General features: G+C 40.4%; 1 protein-coding gene across 4 annotated transcripts; it reads right to left on the bottom strand.

Moving 5' to 3' along the window:
* Nucleotides 1–731: 731 nt before the first annotated feature.
* Nucleotides 732–24,705, bottom strand: LOC125770169 (ATP-binding cassette subfamily G member 4). Of its 4 annotated transcripts, none has more exons than XM_049439519.1 (9): nucleotides 24,513–24,705; nucleotides 23,770–23,921; nucleotides 8,117–8,435; nucleotides 6,960–7,089; nucleotides 3,024–3,562; nucleotides 2,544–2,960; nucleotides 2,256–2,372; nucleotides 1,913–2,169; nucleotides 732–1,844 (listed from the first exon to the last, which is right to left on the bottom strand). In XM_049439519.1, the coding sequence occupies exons 3-9, from the start codon at nucleotides 8,172–8,174 to the stop codon at nucleotides 1,503–1,505; spliced, it is 1,860 nt and encodes a 619-aa protein (XP_049295476.1). In that variant the 5' UTR covers nucleotides 8,175–8,435; nucleotides 23,770–23,921; nucleotides 24,513–24,705; the 3' UTR covers nucleotides 732–1,502. The 4 variants fall into 4 exon arrangements, with proteins under 4 accessions (XP_049295476.1, XP_049295477.1, XP_049295479.1 ...); XM_049439520.1 differs by having other exon boundaries at nucleotides 23,770–23,918; XM_049439522.1 differs by lacking the exon at nucleotides 23,770–23,921.
* Between the last annotated feature and the right edge of the window lie 119 nt (nucleotides 24,706–24,824).

Genomic DNA, 24,824 nt, shown 5'->3' with positions numbered 1-24,824 from the left:
GCAAAGCACATTGAATTGCATCAACTAATGAGTGCATTGTACCGTTTCACTCTCGATGTTGCTGTTTACAAACGATGGAGAGATTGCAAACTAAATCATTCGAGAGGGCAACCACTCTCGTACAGACAATTTATATTTCTTAAACACATTTTCCTCGACACGATTTGTCTGTAATTGTCACACTTTAATGTGATTTTAAACAACTAAACTATCCCTATACTCTTGAAGCATTCCCATAAAAATGTAAAATATATTATACTTGTTCCATTAAATTATGGAGTTAAAAATAATTATAAAATAATTGTTGCCACAGCAGAAGTATACCAAACAAAACAAGAATTAAACAATAAATCACCATGCGTTCTCGCACAGTTTCGTATTGGACACTCAAACTGCACTCAATGCATTGTATAACTGTCTTTTTAAAAGCAAGCGTTTTCATGAAATATTTCAACGAAACCTTTCGCGTAAAGTTTCAACCCCAACGTTCCGTTTCATTTCAAATTAGCGATCAAATTTATTTTTGTATTACAAAACAGTTAAAACAGTCTTATAACAGACATGTTTTAGCTACTAAAAGCTGTGCGCTACAAGCAGATCTTTATGTAGAATAAGAAAACGAACGTTAAATAAAATTATGAAAAAGCAACAAGTGTTTTGCATTATAATGTCAGGCAGAAAGGCACTACGTTATAAAAATTATAATTTAAAACTCCCGACAATCATTCAACTAAATTCTAACAGTCGAAAAAGTGACCAATCAATCATTTATTTGTGTCTCAATTTTTGTAAGTACAATTTGTTTTTCTTCGTTTTCCTTGTAAAAAAAATATCATCACTAGTTGTGTGTTGTTGTTTAACCTTACCATCCACTGCTTAACAATACATTCAAATGGTAAGTCTGTATACTTGCACAGCTTAAGCCTAACTGAAATAAAACAAACACTACCTATGCAGGACCGCAGAACCTCGGCTTCTACTTCTAAATTTAATAGAACTCCTTTATCCTCTAGCAAGCTAATGGAAATGTTGTGATGCATTACATTCTGTACCGGTAGCTGATTCACTGTTTTTCTTTTGTGGCATTAAACATTCCACCCAATACAGAGATAACTCACAACGTCACCCATCCAGAGAGACCCTATCCTGTCATTAGTACTTTGGATTCTTGTCTTGTAAAAGCCCTTCCCTATGGGTAGTAAGATCTATGAAAATTTAAAAAAAGTCTTATTCTACCCCACATGGAACTGAAGATCAAGTCTTGTTATACGTTATTGTCAGTGTTTGTAGTCATTCTAAAAACCGAAATAGATATCAAATTTTAAGAAGAACATGCCCCCGTCTATACATGAGAAGATACGTTGCTACACTAAAAACAAAACTCTCGATACGAACAAGCGGCATCGACAGGATCACATAATTGTTTAACATCAGTGGGTTCATGCGAAGGCACCGTGAGGAGTGTCGTTTTCCCTTGGTTTTCCCCTTAAAGTTTTCCTCTTCTACTTGTAGAAACGTCTCCGGAGGCTCAGGTAACACACCAACCGATAGAAGAGCGTCATCGAGATCAGAATGCTTAGCTCGAACAACAGTGTGGTGTTATCGATGCGCACGTAATGCAGCAGAACCTTTGGATCGTCAAAGTGGCAGTACATCTCGTTGCACTCTAGTCGGGCCCGATTGTAACCGAACACAACCAGCACGACGGACACGACACCGCCACGGATGAATGATACGCGCATTAGCCATTGCATCAGCATGGGGATTTGGGGCGCAAAGTCGAACCCATAAATGGCCAGCCCAAGGAAGGGCGCAATCGTTAGCGGACCAATGGCGGAACCGTTCTGAAACGAAAGGAAAATTATTACCCCGTCAATCCATTTAGGAACACAATTAGGTGGCTGTGGCTTACCATCACATTGAAAGTGGCACCGATCATGAGACCGAATCCTTCCGCACACAGCGATACAATGATGCCGACGAGCGCGAACAAACAGTAGCGGAAGAACTCTGGTGGCAAACCGGACAGCCAGTAGACCAGCATGGTGAACACAATATTGAGCAGTAGCTGTACGGGCAGCCGCGATAATGTCAGGGCAAGATAGTAAGGAAATAGACCATACCAGCGATTGAAGCATTCCTTCTTTACCAACTTTACCTCACGTGGATCTGATCGAATGTATGAAAATGTCGTTAGAAGTGGATCAATACGTTAGAAAAAGACTTCCACAGGAGCAGGAAAAGCTTATACTTACAGCTTAAAATTGGAACCATAACTTGTGTATAGCAAAAGAAGAAGCACACTCCGAGACAGAACTTCAGGTGATCGAACATGCGTGCTCCGTCGTTGGCGGCATTCAAAAATATTAAACCTAAAATTAGAACATATGATTACTAATAGGCACGAATATGACTGATTTAGATTTGGATTGTACAAATTGCATACTTGTAGGGGTACTGTTTGTTTTTTGTTGCGTACGCCTAAATGTAGGCAATTAGTCGCTTTAAACAACTTTACAAAACGGCGCTATAGTTGAACTTACCAATGAAAATTCCACACGCTATGTGATGTATCAGCTGAATCCAGAGCACCGTCCGGTTACGAATGATTTTGGTCCACATCAATCGAAACAGCACCCAAAACTGTACGAACCCGGACACGGCATGCCGGTTGTGAAAGAAGCGTGTGATCTGTTTCATCTTCTGCACAAGCGTACTAACGTGCGGTCCTTGCCGGTCCAGTATCATGGAGGTGACAGTCGGTTTCAGCACAAACTCACTGACCGGCTCGAGCGAGGATGGCTCGTGGTCGGAGGAGATCGAGGTCGGTCCGGATGCAGTACCACCGGCTCCAATTGCTCCGGCTTGCTGATGTTCCGAGCATATGGATTTCCCGTTCTGCATCGCGTTGGCAAGTGTTGGAATGAGTTCCTGGGTGTCACTATCACAGATTTCAATAACTAAAAATAGATTTAAAAAACAGTAAATAGACAAATCCACGAATAATCTCTATCCACGCTTACTAAAGTCAGCTGGATTGTAGTGCCGTGGACATTCGATGTTCAGGTGAGCCAGGAATGGAACGAGCGCCTTTGGATTACCCTGGTACACGCACTCTCCCCGAGCAATCACGTAAATGTGATCGAACAGCGCGAAAATACTCGCCGAAGGCTGATGGATCGTGCAGACCACTGTCCGATCTTGACGGGCCAAATCTCGCAGTAATCGCACGCAGTTTGCTGCCGTTACCTCATCCAACCCGCTCGTCGGCTCGTCCAAGAAAAAGACGGACGGATTGGCAACCATCTCCAATGCGATCGAGAGCCGTTTCCGTTCGCCACCACTCAGTCGCTCGGCCGTTACATTGCGCCGATGGTTAAGGTTCAAGCTGGACAGTACTTCGGTGATCGTTTCCTGACAGTCGGACTGGTCCTTAATTTTTAGCTTGCACGCGATCCCCATCAACTCTTCCACCGTCAGCATCGGTTGGTGATGATCCTCCTGTGTGATGTAGCAGGATGCCTTCTTGTTCAGATGTACCGTACCCTGAACGCCCGATTTTCTGTAATCGTAAAAAAAACAAAAGAAAACGAAACAGAAAGCACCAAATAAGTGAAAGCAAATTGCAACGGAGCGTGCCCTCCCGGATGACGTTTGACTAACCCAGATCGATTGCGACGTGTGCCAAATGGCACAAGAACGACACCGAGTGAACAATCGATTCTTTAACCTAGTTAATTGTTTTAATCAGGGCGAAATTAATTAAACATTCAGCCACATTGTAAAGCACAAAATCAACGAGCAATAAAGTTAGGTGAAGGTGAAGAAAAGGGAACGTTTCAAACATGCTCTGTTCAGGTCACTTGCTGTTGCATGGGAAAGGATGTCAGCTGTTTGAATAAAGCCAACATGTTGTTGTTTCATTATTATATTTTTAAGCTTTATCAAAACGTCATAATATGAAACTATTATGGAGAAGTTGTTCCAGCAATGACGCCGAAATGTATGCAATTAGAATGGAAATTTTGAATTTTAACGCAGGACAGCTAAACGTGGCTTAAATAATAACTCTTCCAGATGTTAGTGCTTATAGCGCCTGCAAGTATGCAATTGCTTGTTGTGAGGATTAACACCACTTAGACTTTCAAGTTAGGGATATTCATGTTTCGGATTTTGCAAAGCGGTCTCGTAACAAAACGTCGACAATGAAGAGTTATTAGTCTGAAGATTGTTGCTAAAATGGAAAACAAAATATTCCACAGACAGCTCTATTTATTTCCCCCCACGCTGAAGCACATTACGATCAAATGCCACCCGACCGTGCAGGGACAATTAGCGGATGCATAAAGCATAAAGAATTATTTCCCCAACCGCCGAAATGACAAATAGCCAACCATTAGTTATCCGACATGGTGTAAAAAAGATGTAAATGTCTACCGTCTCATAATAGCCGCGTATGGGACAAAACCTCAGCCACAGTTTATTCGATTGTCTACGATTGCGATAATGACAAACTGCTCCGGTTCCGTCTCGTTGCACATCTCCTGCACACTGGTGCCGAGTTAAGCCGGGTTTTCATCAAATGACACATGCAAACTTACATTGCCTGCACACACACACACACACACACACACACACGCACGGTGATCACCAGATCATGCACCGCAACCGTGTCATTATTTACAATGATAGAAAAAAAAACGCAGATGCAAAAGAAAAATAGTTTCGCACTTGCCACAAGGTCGGCGTAATGGCGATCGCATTTATCATGCAGTTCGGTTCACTCAATGTGCAAATGTATCATTAAACAATAATGCCCAATGTGTCAACTCAACCGCCCCGAGGTACCCTTTGAGGTTAGTGAAATCGAAAGTCACAAAAAAGGGAAACTGCAAATGCAGGCACGTGCAGGCCAGCATTGATGGGTGACAGAGCTATAAAAATGGCTCTCCGCGTGAAGTAAACGATTAGTGATTGACATCAAGGAATCGGCAGTGTGTCAAAGTCGAACAATGGGTACGATTGAGCCGTTAATTCGCGTCTCATAAGCGATCCGACGCAAAACAAACAATGATCGTTAATTGTCCACCAGACAGGGTGTGGGTTTATTGATTATGGCTCCAGCCCCATACCTTTCCCGTACCATTCGAGCTTAGAGACGGGTGGTGTTTTGTCAGCATAAATTACCTCATATTTATGCACGTGGGGCGGTTCCGTTGGCCATCGGTAAGCCGCAAGCAGAATCTTTATTGATCCGGTGAATAATTGTCGGTAACGTGCAACATAGCTCGGGGAGCTTCGAGAACGTTGACGAACCGAATGCAGGCATTCGGGGGTTGGATTTCATAAGGGAACCGTACTCGGTACATACACCGCCGTTTAAAAAAGGTGGTAGTGGAATATGGTTGGTGAAGAAGTCGTTCGGGCGACCCTGTCGGGTCTGCTACTTCGGCGTGGAAGCCATTGTATGATGTTGCATTTACTTCTGGGGCGATCTTGCGCACGCGATCGCTACCGATCCGGTCAATGGCCTGCTTTTGCATTCGCATGCGTTCGTACGCCAAGGAAGGTGTAGCTGCCACTGCTGAGCGGTGCGATTGTGGGTGAATTAATTATAGAAGATAGTAAACGATGACGGTGCGCATGATGCTGCAGCAATGCAACCGATGGACGATAATTGGTTTATGAGGTGATAATTGTACTAAAACATAATTTAATTACCGTGAAGATCATCAATGTCGGACTGATAATTCTAAAGCATTAGAAGGTTAAGATTCATTCGTCTTCAGATAATAATTTGCTAAAAGGAAGGTTTATTCCTTTTAGTTATATTAATTACAAAACAAATCTTGTTAATCATTTCTCCAATAATAATATTAATGAATATCTCCAATAATAATGAATATTTAATTACTTTAAAAGTAATTAATATTTATTAGTTTTTACCTTAAAAGATAGTTTGTTTTACGTAATATTTTCCAGAACCAGAAGAAATTGAAAATATTGAAAACGAAAATGATTACCAGTCGACACTGCATGAAGGTAATGATTATGTAAAGGGGATCGTACTTGGCTTTCTGCCACTGCACGGCAATTAAATTATGCGCAACCGGTTCTGAAATTGCCAAGCAGGCCAGTGAACCCACGAAAAAGAGCTAACTTAACGAAAACCCTATCCTAATACAGGGAAAGCATATTTATAATGCAATGGAGTATAATTTCTATAATCTTAGGGAACTTTTTCACTTGCTTGCTTGTATATTAACAAAGAATAGTATAAGTATAATTCCGATCATTCTATCAGAATTTTTAATGAAACAACTCTCAACTCTCTGTTATGTACATTTTCAATCAACCCACAGTGATCTTAAATACAAAGTCAAAGTTTGACCTAGTTGAGAATAGTGAAGCCTCTCGTCAAATCGTAAAAACGTGTCAGCAAAGTACCATTAGACACAAATGTGCGATTGTTTTGCTACTCAAAGTGGAAAAGGCATACGGAACCCTTCTGCTAAGAGCCATTAAGCGAGAGATAATTCTCATGAAAAGTATTCTGATGTCAGTGTGAATAAATTCCCTATCTCCATCAGGCACTGGAATAATTCTTTGTTGTGCTTTTCAGAAAACTTCAAGGGTGAATAAATATGCAGTTGAATGGAAAAGTTGTACCCTGGCATGACATTGTTACGTATAAAGGTTAAACTTTTCAAGTTGTTGTGCAAGTTCGAGAACTTAACTATGTCCACTTCATGCAATTGCATTAACGTATCAATGCTTCTACGGTTTGTTCGTTATTAAGTACATAAAGGCAACAGTTTTGATAAATGTAATTATTGCTTTTACTGGTTTCTTAAGCTTCTTTAAAGTCTATTAAAAAAAAACACCCTCCAGCAGCTATAATTCTGGTAAAATCCCTAAGGGGTCGAGGGTTTTACAACTCTTACCACTTAATCACTTACCGATAGCCGGAGATTGCGTTCAGTAGACTACTTTTGCCAGCCCCGGAGGGACCCATAATTGCTGTTAATTGTCCATGCCGGAAAACACCACTGACACCTTTGAGGATCGTCCGTTTGTGACTTTCACTTACTACACGTACAAAATAGAAGAAAGACGAGAGAAAAAAGAGAGAAATTAAATAATATTAACGATTAAATGATCAAACAAATAAATTATGTTGTATTTGATAGAGTTGCAAAAAAAAAACATTAGACACACATGACGATAGATCCTCATGGTAAATGTTAGCCACATTTATCACGGTTATGTATGTCATGGTCTGATGCGGATTTTTTTCACTCCGATGAAGAGGTTACGTTGTTGAGATTCAAAAGGTTAATCTTCTTTTCATTGCGATAGGAATTTTTGTGTGGCTTTTTCGTATTGCGTTGACCTTGGTTATGGACAAACCCGCACTGTGTTGTCTGACAGCTGTGAGAGCTTAACGAATGTAGTGGCCGGAAGGCAATGTGTCAAAACCAACGTCTGATGTTTGAATGGAATCCAAGGGTCAAGTTGAAAACGTCTGTCACTATAATTGAATAGACTATTGTACTTTGTATGATTTTATATTAAGAAGAAAAAAAACTATGACAAGTTAAAGAACATTGTTATGTAAACTATATATTTATTGGGAAACTATTCAATAGCCCCGAAAGACGTTGAGTCAGTTTAATATTGTTTCGATTATTTAAGTACTTTGATGTTTAAGTGAATAGCTATTTTTCTTGATAAACAAGCTAGTTAAACATCAAAAAACCAATAAAAACAGCCAGTAATTATTGTATTACCATTAGATCGTTCTTTCTGTTCTAAAACGATAGACGAGATTATCCGGATTTCTCGCCATGTTCCACCCATCGGGAAGGAACCGTACTGGCAGCAAAAGGGGGAAGGGGTAAAAATAATTCATTTAAAATTACAGTGGATAGGTTAATGTTCCGCACAACTGGTTAACCTCGGCCAGCACCAACTCTTCCTGGTGTTGCACTCGGTTCTGTTTCCTGAGCAGAACGCACTGGCCATTGCGTACACTCTACACGCCCATTGACGCAAATACACGCGTGCAGCGCATCCCGGGGCAAGAGACAATTGGCAGAAGCTGTTGGATACTTACGGAAACTTTTGCGTACGTTGACCGCGTATTCGATGTCTTGAAACTCGACGTCTTTCATCTTGCAGCCACGATGGTTCTGGAGTGTGCACTTTAGCGTACCAATCCAACTTTAACCTTTTCTGTATCGTATGTACGTAGGACAATCTTGTCCAGGGAATGTTCTTCGCTGCCGTTCTCAATCGAGCTCGAATGTTGATTGATGTTTAGTGTAGGAAAGAATAAATAATTACTTCCGACAGGGTCACACTGCTACGAAAGAGAACCTCCTTGCTTCGGAGAATTTTGATCAATCCATGTCCCTGGTGTTAGCAATTGTTTTCTGCAAATAGTTATAAAAAGAAACAGGAAAATAAATCACTAAAACGATCGCAACATAAAGCTTCCAGATATATTATACTTTGCTAAGTGGCAGAGCTAAAAAAAAATCGTAAACAAACAATCTCCCGAACAAAACATCGCGGATCGAAATTGTTGTTTTTTGACGTAACATCGGATGCCGATGTCCAGTAAAACTTACCAACCCGGTAACCGGTTTAACTGGACGAGATATGTACAGCATTCATGCGTGCCCAGAGCAGAAGTAGGGGACGCCTGTACCACAAACATTCACCTTGATCTTGACCGAACTCGAACGGAGTGAGAGATTGAAATCTTTGGTTTGATATTAACACTCATCACTCATTCTGTTTTTGTTATGTTCTTTTTTTTAAATTCTCGCCGTGTGTTTTTTTTTGTCTTTATTTTGATCATTCCTTCTTTCGAATTACTACCATTGAAATAATGAAGCTGCGCTAAGCAAAGAATAAATAAGCGAGAATTCTTGGGGATTGCTCGTAAGGTTTCCTTTTTGCTATTTCAGTTTCGTTAGAAAAAAAAGAAGTTGTTTTGCAAATGTTGCGGCACCATTAATCGCTCTTTCGAGAGGCTATGAAATGGAATGAATTTAAGGATTTTTCAAGGTTAAACCAATTTGAAACGAAACCTTTTATCCATCGAGTTTGTTTTTTTGGTTTTAAATAAAAGAAGTTTCGACGAAAGAGGACATTCGTTGAGGAGTTGCCGTCCAAATGTTGAACCCTCCGTTAACCTGTGCTTATTCCAAGGTTGAAATTTTAAAATGTGATACAAAATAAGTTTTAACAAAACCACTCAAATTTCTTCTTTAAGTAATAAACAAACAAAATACTTGTAGATGATACATCTTAGTTTAATGGAAGATTTCTAACAAACTTATAATGATGTTAAGCTGGGAATTTATGATGGAATAACCATCGCCCTAGAGAAATTCCTCACAATCCCAGATAAAACCGTGACAGTGAAAGGTACGTCTATTGTTTAAGGTACCTCTCACTACATTTCACAAACTCAAGGATATACCATCTGCCACGGTATCTCCGTGCAAACGTCACTGTAATCGCATTCATTTACGTCGATCACGATTTTTGCGAATGCAACACAGGAACAAATAGAAAAAAAAACCCCACCAACCATACGAACTACCTCGAAACAGGAGTGTCAATGAGGTGCATCTTTTCAGTGCTTCAATACGTCTTCTTACGAGGCACGATTCTGCACCGAACGCGACGGGCAAAGATCAACAACGAATGTCGTCAATTCGAGCGACGAATGGGCGACGAATCTCCTGTTCGGTGACATGTTTAAACATTGTTCCATCGCACTGTAAATTACACCGTGAGTGTCAGCATAAAGTTCATAAACTGCCCGGTAGCTAATATCAATAGTAGCTTCGGAAGCGGCAGATGGAATGCAAATGAAGCATTTATTTATGCACACCCTTGCGATTGGCACTGGTTCCGGTGGTTCTAGCGCTACATCGATCAGACACCGTACAGGGCGCTGAACTGATGGACCGCAACCGTTACGTTAGTAGCGACGAACAACTAAGACATTCCCGCCACATACATCAATCGAAGTGTGTAATGATTTTATCCGATTCTCGTTTAGTGTGAGAGAATCTAAACGGAAGGTGCATGCTTTATATCATCTTGTCATGCTTTTTACACGATGGATGATTGAACCGGAAGTTGGCACACGGTAAATGGACCGTTGAATGACTAATAATAAATGATGAAACATACATACTCAAATAATGCGAGCGACTTTGTATAATATGTACTTAATACGAATTAAGTCACCAAGAATGTCGTTGCAGTCGCACCTTCCAATTTCACAACCCAGTCAATGGGTTTCGACGAATAAGTGTAAAGTGAATAAAAAAGGGAAAAAAAAACAACAGCCTGGTGTGCAATTTTGTTGTCACCGCATGGTCTTTAGCGGATCGTTAATTATGGCTAAGGGTGCTCAACGAATAACATCAATCGTTGTACTAAATTAACATTTTTTATCCATTATTAGTAGAGTGCAATTAACGCGAGTAATGAACAGGAAAAATATACTGCAGATGTTAGTACAGTAATAATTTTCTAATCCAAATATCTGAAAAAAACACAATCATAAAGATAGATCATTTGTCTTTAGTAGTCGTGAAAGTATTAACAGATGGCGCTTTTTCAAAGTATACTTCATAAACAGGACTGCATATTTGTAGTACTCCAGTACTAAAATAAAACAGCGCCATCTGTTGTAACTAAAATGTGCACTAACGCTTCTAATATTTCAACATAAGATTCCGGCTCCTTTCACACAGCCTAATGACAGTCGTTGAGCAGAATTTATGATTGAAAAACAAAAAAAACATTATTCACTGCAGCTAGCAATATGCAGGTGGTCACCTAAGACATAGAAGATTGCATAAATGCCAACCACACAAGCTGGTTCCTACATTTTCTTAATACGAATAACCCGTTTCAATACGAAAAATGGTTTCTTTGAGAGAAAAAAACATAAAAAAAAGAAAATTATTTAAGCCTCAGAAACGTTCCGTTTTTCAGCCGAAAACTCGTTAACTACCACTTACTCGTACAAGGTCGTTACACCATTTTTTTTACCTTGCTTTGCGTTCTATTTTTCCAGGGCGCACACCAAACTCTAATGGTGTTCGGCATCGAAACGATCATCCGAAAACGAAAATCCATCTACGGGAGGTGGAAGATGTCGAACGCCTTCTAAACCAGCCTCACCACACCAAAGTGAGCATATTTCAACATTTTCCAACTGCTGCAGAATCGGCTTGCTAGAACATGTGTGTGTGGTTGGTTTTGGGTTAGTGCACGACCAAATGCATTCAAACGCGCACCGAACCGGTTGCATGAATGCAGCTGATACACTGGTAGAATGTTTCAAGATTTCAATTTAATGCTGCAGCATGAATGCACTTTGGAACGTTTGCTGCGGTGACACTTTGTGTGTGTGTGGGGTGAGATTGGCGTACGTTTATGTTTGTCAGACGACCACCGAACACCTCCGTGCAGAGCTGGTTCAAGGTTGCGAACACTCAACTTGACTTTTATGTCCGTTACATACCGTCACGAAGTGAAAAACTATTTCACCGTCCACACTAGACATTCTCTTGAAGGGGAGCTTATTAATTAATGAATAGTTAGACAAATAATTGCTATCGTTCATTACCAGTAAGGCTGTTTTAGAAGCAAAAAACCCTTTTTAATACATTGGAAAAATTTGTATAACATTATAACTAAACAATTCTTCAATAAATGTGTCAATCGTGACTTGAGCGTTACCTCAACACAACGAAGTATCTCCCTCTTTCTCCCTCTCCTTATCGAGATCTTTACCATATACCATAAAATGGTGATGAACGTGATTTAGCTTTCAAAATGCAAAGAAGAAAAACAAACGCTTGAATTGCCAGACGTGCCTATACCAACCTACGTACGGAAAAAAACTATTCACTCGTCGAGAGCACTATCAGCCCCTGTAACGATTGCGTACGATCGGGATCCCTTGGCTAATGGCCGGCTTCACACGATGGGAAGATGATGGAGAATACACGTGTACTAATGAAACAGTGAGGCAAAGGATACTATTTACCACTAATGTTCAGGGCAGAGAGCTACGCTACCGATTAAGTAATTCCTCTGGATAGTATATTATCATTTGCAAAACGTGAGACATCACGTTCTAAGTACCGGTAAGTGGGTCACCAATAGTGTTGGGTCAAGTAGCTCTTTTGCAAGAGCGGAGCGCACCGCTCTCGCTCTCTAAAGTGTGCGGTGCGCTTGAGGTAGCTCCACACGGAGCGCAGCACACAGGAGCGATTGTGCGATACGCTCCCAGGAGCAAAGTTTCGCACCACAAGGAGCGCTGCACGCAGGAGCGATTCCTGCGATACATCTACCTCTTTTTCCCGTGAGCTGTGCGGTAGCGCGCACAATAAGATGACCGGAGCGATAGCTATAGTCTTAGGAAATTTTCGAGTTGAAATTTTTTAAATATTTTTTTCTAATTTTTTACTCTTTCCTTCTTTTAAAGCATTATTTGAGTGAAAAGAAACTTATTGCAGCATTAAAATATATCACATTTATAAATTTTGCAATATTACTTAAAAAAAAAGCATAAGGCTATACAGTCTTAGGAGATTGGCATATTTATAGAAACATCTGAGACATCTATACAGACATACAGACATCTGAGGGCATGGCCGTCCAAGAAGAAAATGTAGCCATTGGTGCCATCTATCGACCACAGGTTAATGATTGGCTATCCGTTGGATACCGACCGAGTTATAGGCAAATTTTGGTGCAAAAATGAGCCTTATCAAATTTTCAAATTTTTATAATTTTTTTTTATTTTTTTTTATTTTTTGTTCTGTTTTTAATTTCAAGCAGTATTTGAGTGAAAAGAAACTTATTGCAACAATTTCGCATTAAAATAAAACAAATTTTTAAATTTTTCAAAATTGCTCAAAAATGGCAAGCCTTATGAAATTTTCGAGTTGAAATTTTTTTAAATATTTTCTGATTTTTTATACTTTTTTTAATTTAAAGCATTATTCGAGTGAAAAGAAACTTTTCACTTCACTTTTTTTTCGATTCGCATTATAATAAATCAATTTTTAAAATTTTGCTAAATTTAAAAAAAAAAGTTAAGGCTTTAGGAAATTTTCAGATGGGAGCGCATCGCACAATCGCTCCTGTGTGTAGCGCTCCTTGTGGTTCGAAACTTCGCTCCCGGGGAGCGCATCGCACAATCGCTCCTGTGTGTAGCGCTTCGTACGGAGCTACCTCTTTTTTCCGTGGGCTGTGCGGGAGCGCGCACAATAAGATGAGCGGAGCGATTGAGGTACCTCTTTCGCTCTTGACCCAACACTAGTCACCAATGAGGATTGCTGATGCTCATGTCACTAGTACGAATGGTTGGTATAGTAATAATTCTTGATAATTTCATACTGTTTCACACTTTTTTATTTAATCCTCAATGCTAGGAAAAATTGTAATATTACTCAATTCAAATCTGATATCTTTAGAACAGTTTTAGTACAAGTAGGAAACTTTGCTGGCCAAGCTTAGTTTGCTCAATTTTGTATTCTATTTATCACGCTGTATATTGCTGTATGCTGCTTCTCATTTACTTTGTACCACTTTTTATTGTTCGGGTCACATCCTTGTACATCTACATCACACCAAGCATCATTTGCAACTGATAGCAGTTAATCACAAAACCACACACACACACACATTGTTAGGAAAATTGAGCGATATGAAATGCAAAACCGATTAGCACTATACTAACTATTCGTTATTAAACAGTCTTACGCCTTTGTTCCATTCGATCCATTTAAAGATCACGCAGTTCTAGGCGTCCGGCCGCTCGGTACGATAGCGCACACAACAAACAATCACTACACCCTCGATCATATTATGTACTAACAAACGAATGTCTCCCATCACTAAGATATTGACAAGCTTGCGTTCCGGCCAACGGGCGTTCAATTATCGCACCCAGTTGTGTGACCCAATTGATACGTGAAATGGTGCCCTGTTTTGTCAAATGTGCTGCCAACACAGCGGGCACAGCGATGAGGTTTTTGCTGGGTTGATATTTCTATTTAGTACACAACGTTGCCGTTTGCTGCTGTGTTGCGATCGTCGCATTGTACGGAGACATGGCATCGAGACGGTTTTTATCACGGTACGCTCACCACCAGCGATGACGTTCACGATCACCCACGGTGACTAATTGTCGCAGTTTACGATCCAGGAATGCCGGAGACAAAGCGCTGGAATGATTCGATTAGCATTTTATTGGCCATTTATAATTGAATTGGATTGTTCAATTAGTTAGCTTTCGATGGTGTGTTTGCATGATAGAGTTGACAGATGGAAGGTAGGGCAGCGTTGACATGAAATCGCGCGGAACCCTTTATTTCCACGTAAATTGAACGTGACGTTATGGGCAGAAGGTATGGCTAACAATCGATCGAAGGTCACCGGTAATGCATGTGCGGAATACGGTGCATATCGAGATGTAAGATTGCGCCTGAGCGATCGATACGTTGATGGCTGTTTTGAAAGATGGGATCGACTTGATTGAAAAGCTGTTGCAAGGAGTCTCAAGAAACTATTTAGTATAAGCGAGATGAGATTATTTAAAGATTCAGTATTATAAACATGACTAAGATCACCGCAACTACTATGAGAAATATTTTATAGGAGAAACGAGGAATAGGTAAACTCATGAATCATCCATTCTTCGTTGTTATTGTAAAATGTATTATTCAATTTAGTATTTCACAACCTTTCAAATATTTGCGAAATTAAATTACAATGCTTAAGGTCATCACAGCATTCATTAAGTCCTACAAACGATTCGACTGTAGCGCACACACACACAGACACAAAAACAAAAAGATAAAATCAAACCAACCTTAATCAACAAACGTCACTAACAAACGTTGCATTCATTGAGCCTAATTCGCACCTGTTTTAAGGTTGCAGTTTGCACATATGCGATTTTTTTATTGGGCACCATAAAAATGCTTTTTAGAAAAAGCGACAACAGGCCCACCGATAAGCAATATGATACAGTTGTGTTGACTGTGACTAATCTTCCTTATCTTTTCCTTTCTATTTCGGTGCTGGCCGACGGTAAACACAAGGGTTAAATTTTTTTCTTAATTATACATTCGACAACATCGGTCGGCCGGCTGCAATCGGGTCAAAGTTGAGTCTATTTCATTCATACACTTCCGCCAGTCATAAAGCGGGCCATAAAGACTGTTCATTTACATACATCGCAGTAGAAATACCGCACCAATGCTTTGCTGAATCGATCGGTTTTTGCATTCGGTTTTGCAGGAGAAACGAGGCTTTAGAAGAAGACAAACTCACTATCGTGCAGGGTAACAATGAGAAAGAAGCCCGCCATTTGCTAGGCGATTGGATGCACTTTCCTGTCCCGTAAGGCCTAAGGCTGGTAGACTTTGAACCAACACTTGAGGTCGGCGGTTTGATGATGTTCGATGGGCAGAATCGCATTACAAAGCGAATAGTATTTACAATCGCTTTCACACTCTAAGTTGGCTGGAGTATTACACCGAACAAACACATGCAGTTAAGAATTCTGATAAGAAACCTCAGCTATCCAGCGGTGTGTCTTATGTGGCACAAAGAAGATTAGGTTCCGTCTTTCCTGAGCCTTAGTTTATACAAATGAGTATTACAGCATACGCTAACAGTTGTGTTTGTTTTCGATTATGAGGCGACGTTTGACCCTACACGACACTAGACTTAGGTTTGAGTGTGATCTACTCTCTCTTTCTCTCTGTTAAAGACACGCATATACCCGGATCTTCGGGTTTTTGTGCAGACATCAGCTGAATGCGTTGATTGTCAGGGGCAAGTTTGCTGTTATGCGTGGTGGCCCAGTAACAGGGGCAAGGTTTCGATCGATTGGTCATCACTCAGCCGTACCCTACTAACGTAAGTACCTTGAGCGGCACAAGCGATTTGGCAGAGACACGAAAGCATTGGTAGGAATGATGGCGATGTTTAAGTGTTTGGTGCTGGGGCTGGCTAAACGTGGCATGGTTCTTCAGAACACCGTGTAACGTGACCGTGTAGTGCAGTCATAAAGGAAAGGTAAACATGTAATGGGATGTAAGGAGTGTTACTGATAAGAGAAAGGTATACTTAGAATTTTATTGACAAAAAAAAATCAAATCACCAAGAAATGATTCACATGCCGAGAATTCTTTCCAAACTCTCAATATATCAAAGTTCTATCACACAGTCAATGATATTGCTATTGATGGTCCCCATGACGCCATGTCCTTGTCCGATTGCCATTATCAAGGCAACTGGGTGGGAGACTTCTAGAATTCCTAACACGAGGTTAAGGGATGCCACCTAGAATCGTTATCAGCAGAACTATGTTTACACCACCGAGCATTGTAACACACGTGAGAATGTTTTGCAAACTATATTGGACCATGCTCATTGAAACTTCCTTATCGATCCGAACCCATTCCAAAAGGGGCAGTTCAGTTGGAATTTGAACTCCTCCACATTGTTGAGGACGTAGCAGAACTCAGAGCTGCGTTGATTCTAGCGAACTGAAGTACGAAAGATAAGTTGTGCAGTGTCATAAGTTCCAGTTCCAGCATTCGTTGAGCCGGTTTTGTACGCAAACTACCCTCCGTGGGACATACATCGGATCAGAACAACAACACGAATCTCCTAATAAGCACCATTCCGATAAGCACGTGCACCAAGCGAAGAAATCTCCGAGTACGAAGTGGATCGTAGTGTAAGATTGATTGAGCTCCCGACTGGCGAACTAGAACATACGTCCGGGGTGGACTTTCGATTAGACCGTGATGGTAAATTACAAACATCGGCCATAATCAACGTGTGTAGACCCTCCAACGACTGAGATCCCCAGGTAGGCAGGTTGACACGTTTAACCTGTTACCTTATGACCCTAACCCTTACATTTGTACCAAGTGGTGGCCGTACCGTTTTGCGACCCACCACCTCCGTCTGTGCTTGGTAATTGAAGTGTCCGCTTAACGGACACAGAGTTCTACCCTGAGTGCCTGGGTGAACCGCTGAGCGTACTCGAATACAACAATTTTATCCTTCGATTTTTTTTCTTGCTTTGTTTTACACGCGAACACGGATGTTCATTTAATTATTGATCTTTACGCACCGCACACGCATAAGCGCTTACGCAGGCGTGCACGTGCATCAAACTTCAAAACAGCAATCACTTGTTCTTCCGCCGGGTATACCGACAGTCGGACCAGTGGACCACTCTCGCTGCAGCTAGGGTTGTGCTCTTGCCCATTGCGGAAGGCAGTCGGTTGCGGTTTTTTCACTGGCCGGCCAAACGACCTTACCACGCGCCACAGGTTAGGTTTAATTGAAGTTAACTGGTCAGCAAATAGTGGCATGTGGCACCAGCCTAGCACCGAACGACGATATTGCACGGTAGACCGGTGTAACCGAACAAACAAAACAATACTCAAGTTGCAAATCGACACTCGGTTTCCAACGAAGTTCGTTTACTTTTTTCGTGTCTAGGTACACCTTCCGGAAGCAAACAGGAGCGTCGGGTCGGGTGGAATTTGTTTTCTTTTATTGCCATGGCTTAGTTATTCCACTAGCAAAACACAGCTTCATATGTAAATTTGCACGAACTCCACATTTACATTGCGAATCTGATAGAAGGCTTTAGTTACTTCATACATTAGAATACTTCTACAAACAACCCAAAGTAAAATGTCGACAGTAGCTGTGACTATATTTGCAATGTGTGAGGTGTATAACCTTATGAAATGTATCAAATCTGCAGTAGAAGGAGCTTGTTGGTTACTGTAGTTTAATATCTTCGTATAGACATCAAACGTGGATCTCCATAATCCACTTCGAGATCTTTTCCCACTGCAGGAATACTACAAATATCTGATATGGACTATCAAGACGTATCTTTATCAATACTTTCAGTTAGCTCGTATGATGAAACATGGTACCATATGAGACATATTACCCTGCTCAGTCATAACCAGGTGTATGTCTTCACAATTTTCGAATCGAATTCTAAGTAATCGTTGCCTGAAGAAGCATCAGTAAATTCAATTCTCTGTTCACCCAGCGAGATCTCCAGAAACAGTAATTTACTTCAAATTTTCTTACTTTTTAAGCCCACCATTCTCTAGTACAACTCCCACTGACTCTTAGTCAGTGACTTAGTTTTAGTGATTCTTTCTTCATTTACTCACTCATGAGTGTAAGCATGTAGCCGTGGTGAGTTGAGTTGCAAAAAGAGTAAATACGTGAGTTGAAACGACAATGAGTTGAAACAAAAACGAGTTTAAACGAAACGAAATTTTTTATTAATTTTTATTATTTTCTTTATTTAAAGCATTATTTGACTGAAGAGATACTTATTTCAACCAATTGGCATTAAAATAAATCAATTTATAAAATTTTGTAAAATTACTCAAAAGAAAGCTAAGGCTATAGCCTTAGAATATTTTCGAATTTTTAGAATGTTTTTATTTTTATTTTTAATCCTTTTTTTAAATTAAACCATTATTTAAGTGAAAAGAAACGTATTTAAGCCAATTGGCATTGAAATAAATCAATTTAATTTTTTTTCAAAAGTGAGGCTATAGCCTTAGGAAATTTTCGAATTTTTAGAATGTTTTTATTTTTTTTTTAATTTTTAATCCTTTTTTAAATTTAAACCATTATTTAAGTGAAAAGAAACTTATTTAAGCCAATTGGCATTGAAATAAATCAATTTATTTTTTTTTGCAAAATTACTCAAAAAACCGTAAGGGGTAAGCCTTATGAAATTTTCGAGTGGAATTTTTTTTGAAATTTTTTTCTGATTTTCTATTCTTTTTTTTACTTAAAGCATTATTTGAGTGAAAAGAAATTTATTGCAAGAAATTCGCAATAAAATATATCACATTTAAAAATTTTGCTGAATTTCCCAAAATAAAAAGCTAAGGATATAGCCTTAGGAAATTTATGCCAGGTTTTTTTTATGACTCCGAAATGAGTCGTTAAACGAACTGACTCCTAATAACGACTAACACTCAGACTTGACTCACAAAAAAGAGTTGTTATTCTCATCTTTAATCTACATATAAACTATATCAAACATTCTTCTAATGCATTATCGTCTACATCAGTTTCAATTTTGCATTCATTTCCAATTGTCTTTTCTTCACTCTGCATCATACTAAACCTCTTCAAAGCTCTTTTTCTGACCTTTACGCAAGATAAATAAATAAACGCAGCTAAAACAAACATTAGCCCTACAAGAAAACACATAAAAATGCGTTATTATTAAAAAACAGACTATTTTTCCTCCATTTATCCCATTTTTTCTGTTCCACGAAACAAATAACGATCTGCTTCTCGCAACCTTAAACTTTTTTTTTAGCTAAAGCACAACCTTAGATCATTAAGCGCACTTTTTTTTGTTAGTTTTTGACACAATTAGACCTACAACAGTCATGTTTTTTTTTCTTTCTTTCTTCCCATCTCATATCAAAATGCGTCAACGATGCAAGACGACCACTGCAGTAACACCAAACCTGTTTGCTAAACCGTTCATGCCAGGTGGTTAATGTTGTTTTTTGGCGAGGGTCGTAAGCTTCCCGTTGTCAAAGAAGCACTGTGTAAATAAAGGTTTTTTTTTGTCTCCCGTTACAAACGTATTCGTCATGTTGCTGCTAATGAGTTCATATTTCTGGTGAAAAATGCAAGTTTATGGCAAATATTGCGCCAAGCTACTGCGGCATTTACATCCCAAGGAAGTAGGTCGTGACCGACAATGGTTCATGAGTTAATGAAGGCAGACGAAACTTAAGCTTACTGCTTAAGGTAGTGCTGATGGCATCCCATGAGGTATGTTGCGAAAATGCTTCATAATTTAACTAAGAGCAGCTAAAACTTTTAAATATAAACTCATTCGGAACATGTTTTGCTACTGCAACGATTTATTCATTGATTAAACCTTGAACTACTTACGCCAAAATGGTAATCACATTTGGCAAACACCATTTACAGGTACATCATTTCACCATGGCTTCAACACTACACCTCACCAGCACCATTTCAAGTGCAACTGCAAGTGCAAGTGTACGCTGCATTCGTACCCTAAACCATTATACCAATGCGTGTACGAAACATGCATAACAAATGTCTTCCTTCCATGTTCGACTGTCCATGGGTGTATGTAAACGATGTATTTGAAATGCAGAAGAACCACCCTCGCCGAAAGATAAATTGAAAGGGGAAAATGGAACATTCACACAGAGGCACCTTCGTACAAGATTGGTTGCACTGTGCTCGGCTGCATCACGTGTAAGCATAAAATTCATCCAATAACACCTTCACGCTCTGATTCGTGCATTCTTGCATTGATTGTAACTAGCAACTGCTCGAGAACTTCTGGGGTAATATTGAAGCGACGATCTCATAGAACGTTTCTGCCATTTTAAACGAGCAAACACCGGAAAAAAAACACATGTCGCAAATGTTGATTTCGAATTGCAAAAACCCATCACGAAGGTATGATGTTTTAATTGCTATGTACATCCACCAAATTACACCGTGTTATGCATCAATTCCACCAATTCTGGTCGTACCGTAGGTACCGGATTGCATCGAATTAGATCGCGTGACTTTTGCGATGGCACAATCGGGTTCGGGCTGGGTGGAACAAGATGTATGATAGCGTAGCCATCACAACCTTTGTTTGGTGGTCGGAACACACAAAACGGAAGTAGCAGGGTTTGTCAATCGAGCTTTTGCTTAACAATGCACTGTGGCTGCACACCCACCATTTACCGGATGGTGCAGAAATGCATCGCCGAAATTAAGCCCAATGACACGATCCACGACCTCATTGCCGTTTGCTGCAACCATTTCCTTTCGGTTTTGGTGAGCAGCAAAAAGAAGAAACAAAACAGTGTAAAAAAAAGAGAAATCCATTTCATCTACCATTTGTATTTAATTCGGCTCGGTTTCTGGAAGTGGTTTTCTTGCAGCTTTTGCATTGTGGCAGCTTCGTCGTGGTGCCACCATTCCGATTGGCCGAAGTGCAATCAGTGCTTTGATGGTGTTTTGTTTTTGCAACCGTTCCACGCTCTTGGTAGAAGAATGATTATTACAATGCATTTTGTGGTTACTGACAGGAAACATTAGCGTTAATAATTTTGCAAAATAGCGTAGAAGCAATTACACATTGGATGCAATGCAAGTTAATTTATGGTGTAAGTAAGTTTATGACCATATTGTGAGTCCATGTTTGGATGTTGTGATGTAGTAAGTGTTGTAGTAAGTTCTCAAGCAATTGAAAGGAATTATTTTATCCCTTTTTTAGTTTATAAACATGTAACTCCGTAAGCTTGTAACGAATTTGTTTGCCTACCTTCAGGCGTATACGCACAAGACACAGCGGAACATTGCGCATCGCAGCAGAGTAACATGCTTTCCATCAGCAAGCATTGTTTAGCTGTTTTACTTGCTGATTTACATTGAAAGAAGAATCAGACAACCGAAATACCTTTTTAATCGGAGTCGATCAGTCAATGCTTTTTTTGCAGCACAATGCCACTCATAACCTTAATTCAATTGCATTCATCGTAGTTTCAGTGTTGCAGAATTCTATTGTTTCACCATTTCCACACAGCATTAATCCATGTGCAGCAACCTCAAAAACCTTGGCCCTTGACAGTTTAATTGTGATTTCACAATCGATTCACACGTCGGTTAGCTTCTTGGCGGTTAGTAGTCGGAAGCATAAAACCGTGACTGTGAGGCCGAAGGTAAATTAAGCTAAAAGCCACGATCATAATCATTTGAGAGATAGTTTCTAGTTTTCTAGTCTTGTTGTGATTGTTGTTTTTGTGTTTTCCAACTAAAAACCTAGCACAAAACTCGTTTTAATAAAACGAGCCGGATTTACTCTTGACGGGAATTCATATCGAGAATCATTCTTTGCGCGTTTGTTGTGATGATTGTGAGGGGTTCAGCACGATGATGGTGAACGTTTTAATTCAACAAATGTTGCTCTTTTCCTCCCAAACCACCCCACTCTCCCCCTTTCCATACCAAATGTGTGTCCAAGGACACCTAGAACGAGCCCATCGTCAAGCGTCACTTCTTCTGAAGCACCATTTTTGTCGAAAAGCCAGTGAATGAGATCTCTCGGTATCGAAAGCGTTGCCGCTTGAGTTTTCGTGGCCTTGCAACCTCAACATCTATGCTTTTGGACGATGGATGGCAAGAAGATATTAAAGTCCTCCACACGTACACAGCAGGCGGTCTTGAGCCATAGCTCCGACAACTGACGGTGCTGACGGCAAACGAGGTTCGTCGAGTAACAGCAGCTAGCGGTGACGCTAGGAAGCAAACCGATCCTCACCCTTCTCAAGTACGACCACATCTCGGTTACTGGTGATCTGGTTGTTGATCTAAACGATGCCAAACGCATGCCGGGAAGCCGAGCGGTTTCAGACGTGCGGGTTGGCAACGGAAGATACGTACGAGCGAGCGATCTTGTTCGTGGCCGCCATCGGTCGTCGTCGCATACCTAATTGAAGCTAACGGCATCGTGCGTAGATCAACGGTTGGAGCTTGATCAACGGCATCGCACAGCATCGTAGCGGTAACTAAACTGTCCACTGCGAAGATGACGCTCGTTGCAGTAGTGTCGCTCAGCAAGATGCCTGCCGGGGGGAACATTCGTTAGCAAACATTTGGATGCGTTGAAGTACCTAAAACATATTCTCTTTATGCGTTAAACCGTTCTAGCGTTGAGAAACACACAAACGTGTGAGTACGCGTGAGCCAGTCTGTGCGTAAGTGTTGGTCAAAAATTGTTTTGCAAAACTTACTGAACCATTACGCCGTGCGACCATCACTATACCAACCACCATTCACCACGGTCCGGACGTCCTCCGGAGACATTCAACATGGCGTGATAGACTAGGAGTAATACTTATACCATACGGTACCCATCCATTGTCTAGTGAGGCGGTAACTGACCTTAGGAGCGTAGGGTTGTTTCACCAAGTGACCAGCACTGTTGGGCAAAACTTTACAGCCGGAAGACAATTTTACTTTCAAATACGTAAACTACTGACCGGTAGCTGACTCTCCGGGTCGGATCCGAACTGCCACAAGCAAGCAAAATTATCGATTTAATATCAAGCTTCCACACACTAGTCACACTTGCTTAGAAGACACAAACACGCTTCTTCTTCCTGGTTGTTACTAAGTAGTAACAAAAATACTAACTTTTTACTAACGCTCACACGGAGTAACCCTGCAGTAACATGTGGTCAAATTGCGAGATGACATTTGTAATTCAATCTACGGTGGAAACAGAGACCCAGGATTGTCGTTCAACTTTAGTTGTTGAGGATGATTTATAATCGCTTCCTACTCTGCTTCAGTATAAATAGACAGCAGCTGGTGGGATTTTTATTGAATACCGTTGTAAATTCAATAAATCTAGAATCGGTTTTTTAATGCAACAGTTGAATCGTTTCGAATAGAAAACGGTTGAAATTCCAGCTTGAAGAACACGTTCACGATGGGAACAGCGGGAAAATCCTTTTGGTGATTCAGGGCCATTTATTCATCAGATCATATAATTCTATCTGTTCTGTATTGAATATTGAATTCGAAAGGTATTCGAGAGGTTTTTTGAAAATCCTAAAAAGTGAATGCTTGCTTGCTACATACCTGAACGATAGGGGATAAAACCAGTAACGTTGTAACAACACGATCTGCTCTGGTTGATCACTTTATTTTGGTGGTTAACTTCACACTTTAAGCTACACAATAAAGACCTTACAGTGCAACTAAAACAACACCTCACAACAATGCTTAAACTGCTGAGAAAGAATAAACGGTAAAAACAATTACACAGTGTCACACTTTCACCAACATTCACTGGACAGTGAAAACAACACCGACGTAAATAGAAATAAAAACAACGAATTAACCGATAACTTGCTTGGTAAACACAGCTGATGGTCACATTTTTCAGGGTCTTTTTTTAACTTATAAAACATACGTATTAAGTTGTGCTCGTAATTACTACTGACGCTATTTCAAACGATCGTTTGACATTTAAATATCTAACTGCTGTTTCGATCAAAATTTCCTAGGGGATTCCTTCGATCGAAATGCACTGGAGCATCTCCGGTTGGACTTTAATTACGATTTGAAATCGTAGAAAAAACAGAAAAATTGTGCTTTTGTTACCATCGCGCATGTCTTTCGATTTTGGGAAGTGTGTCAAGTGCTTCGGGGAACAAAAACCAAAATAATAACCGTGATCTCTTTCTCTCTTGTTCAGTGTTCGTAGTGAGAATGATCGTGGAGAATGCAAAGGGAGGAAAAAAAAAACAGAAAACCGACCCAAAACTAAATCAAACGAAAAAGCAAAGGGCCGTCTAAATCTCTTCACAAAGCACACTTACAACACATGTATAAAACACGCACACGAACACGAACGTATACGGAATTCTTCGCGATTCTCCCTGAAGTTGCAGCACGCCAGCGCACGGAAGCTGAACCGTGTCAGATGGTGCCGGAGCTCGAACGAAGAACTAGACGAACCGAACGGGTTGAGAACCAAAACAAAACTGCGTTCGCGAGCTCGAAACGCATGCCGACCGTATAGTCGGCGTCCACATGCACTTCGGGGCCGCATGTATGCACGCACACCAGTACAGCGGACGGCTACAACCCCCGGATGATGGCCAAGATTTGCCGGGGGGGGGGCATACAAA

This window comes from Anopheles funestus, chromosome 3RL (genome assembly GCF_943734845.2).
Source record: "Anopheles funestus chromosome 3RL, idAnoFuneDA-416_04, whole genome shotgun sequence".
In the NCBI taxonomy this organism is placed as follows: domain Eukaryota; kingdom Metazoa; phylum Arthropoda; class Insecta; order Diptera; family Culicidae; genus Anopheles; species Anopheles funestus.
Note: the sequence above shows the minus strand (reverse complement) of the source record. Positions and strands in the feature narration are given on the sequence as shown.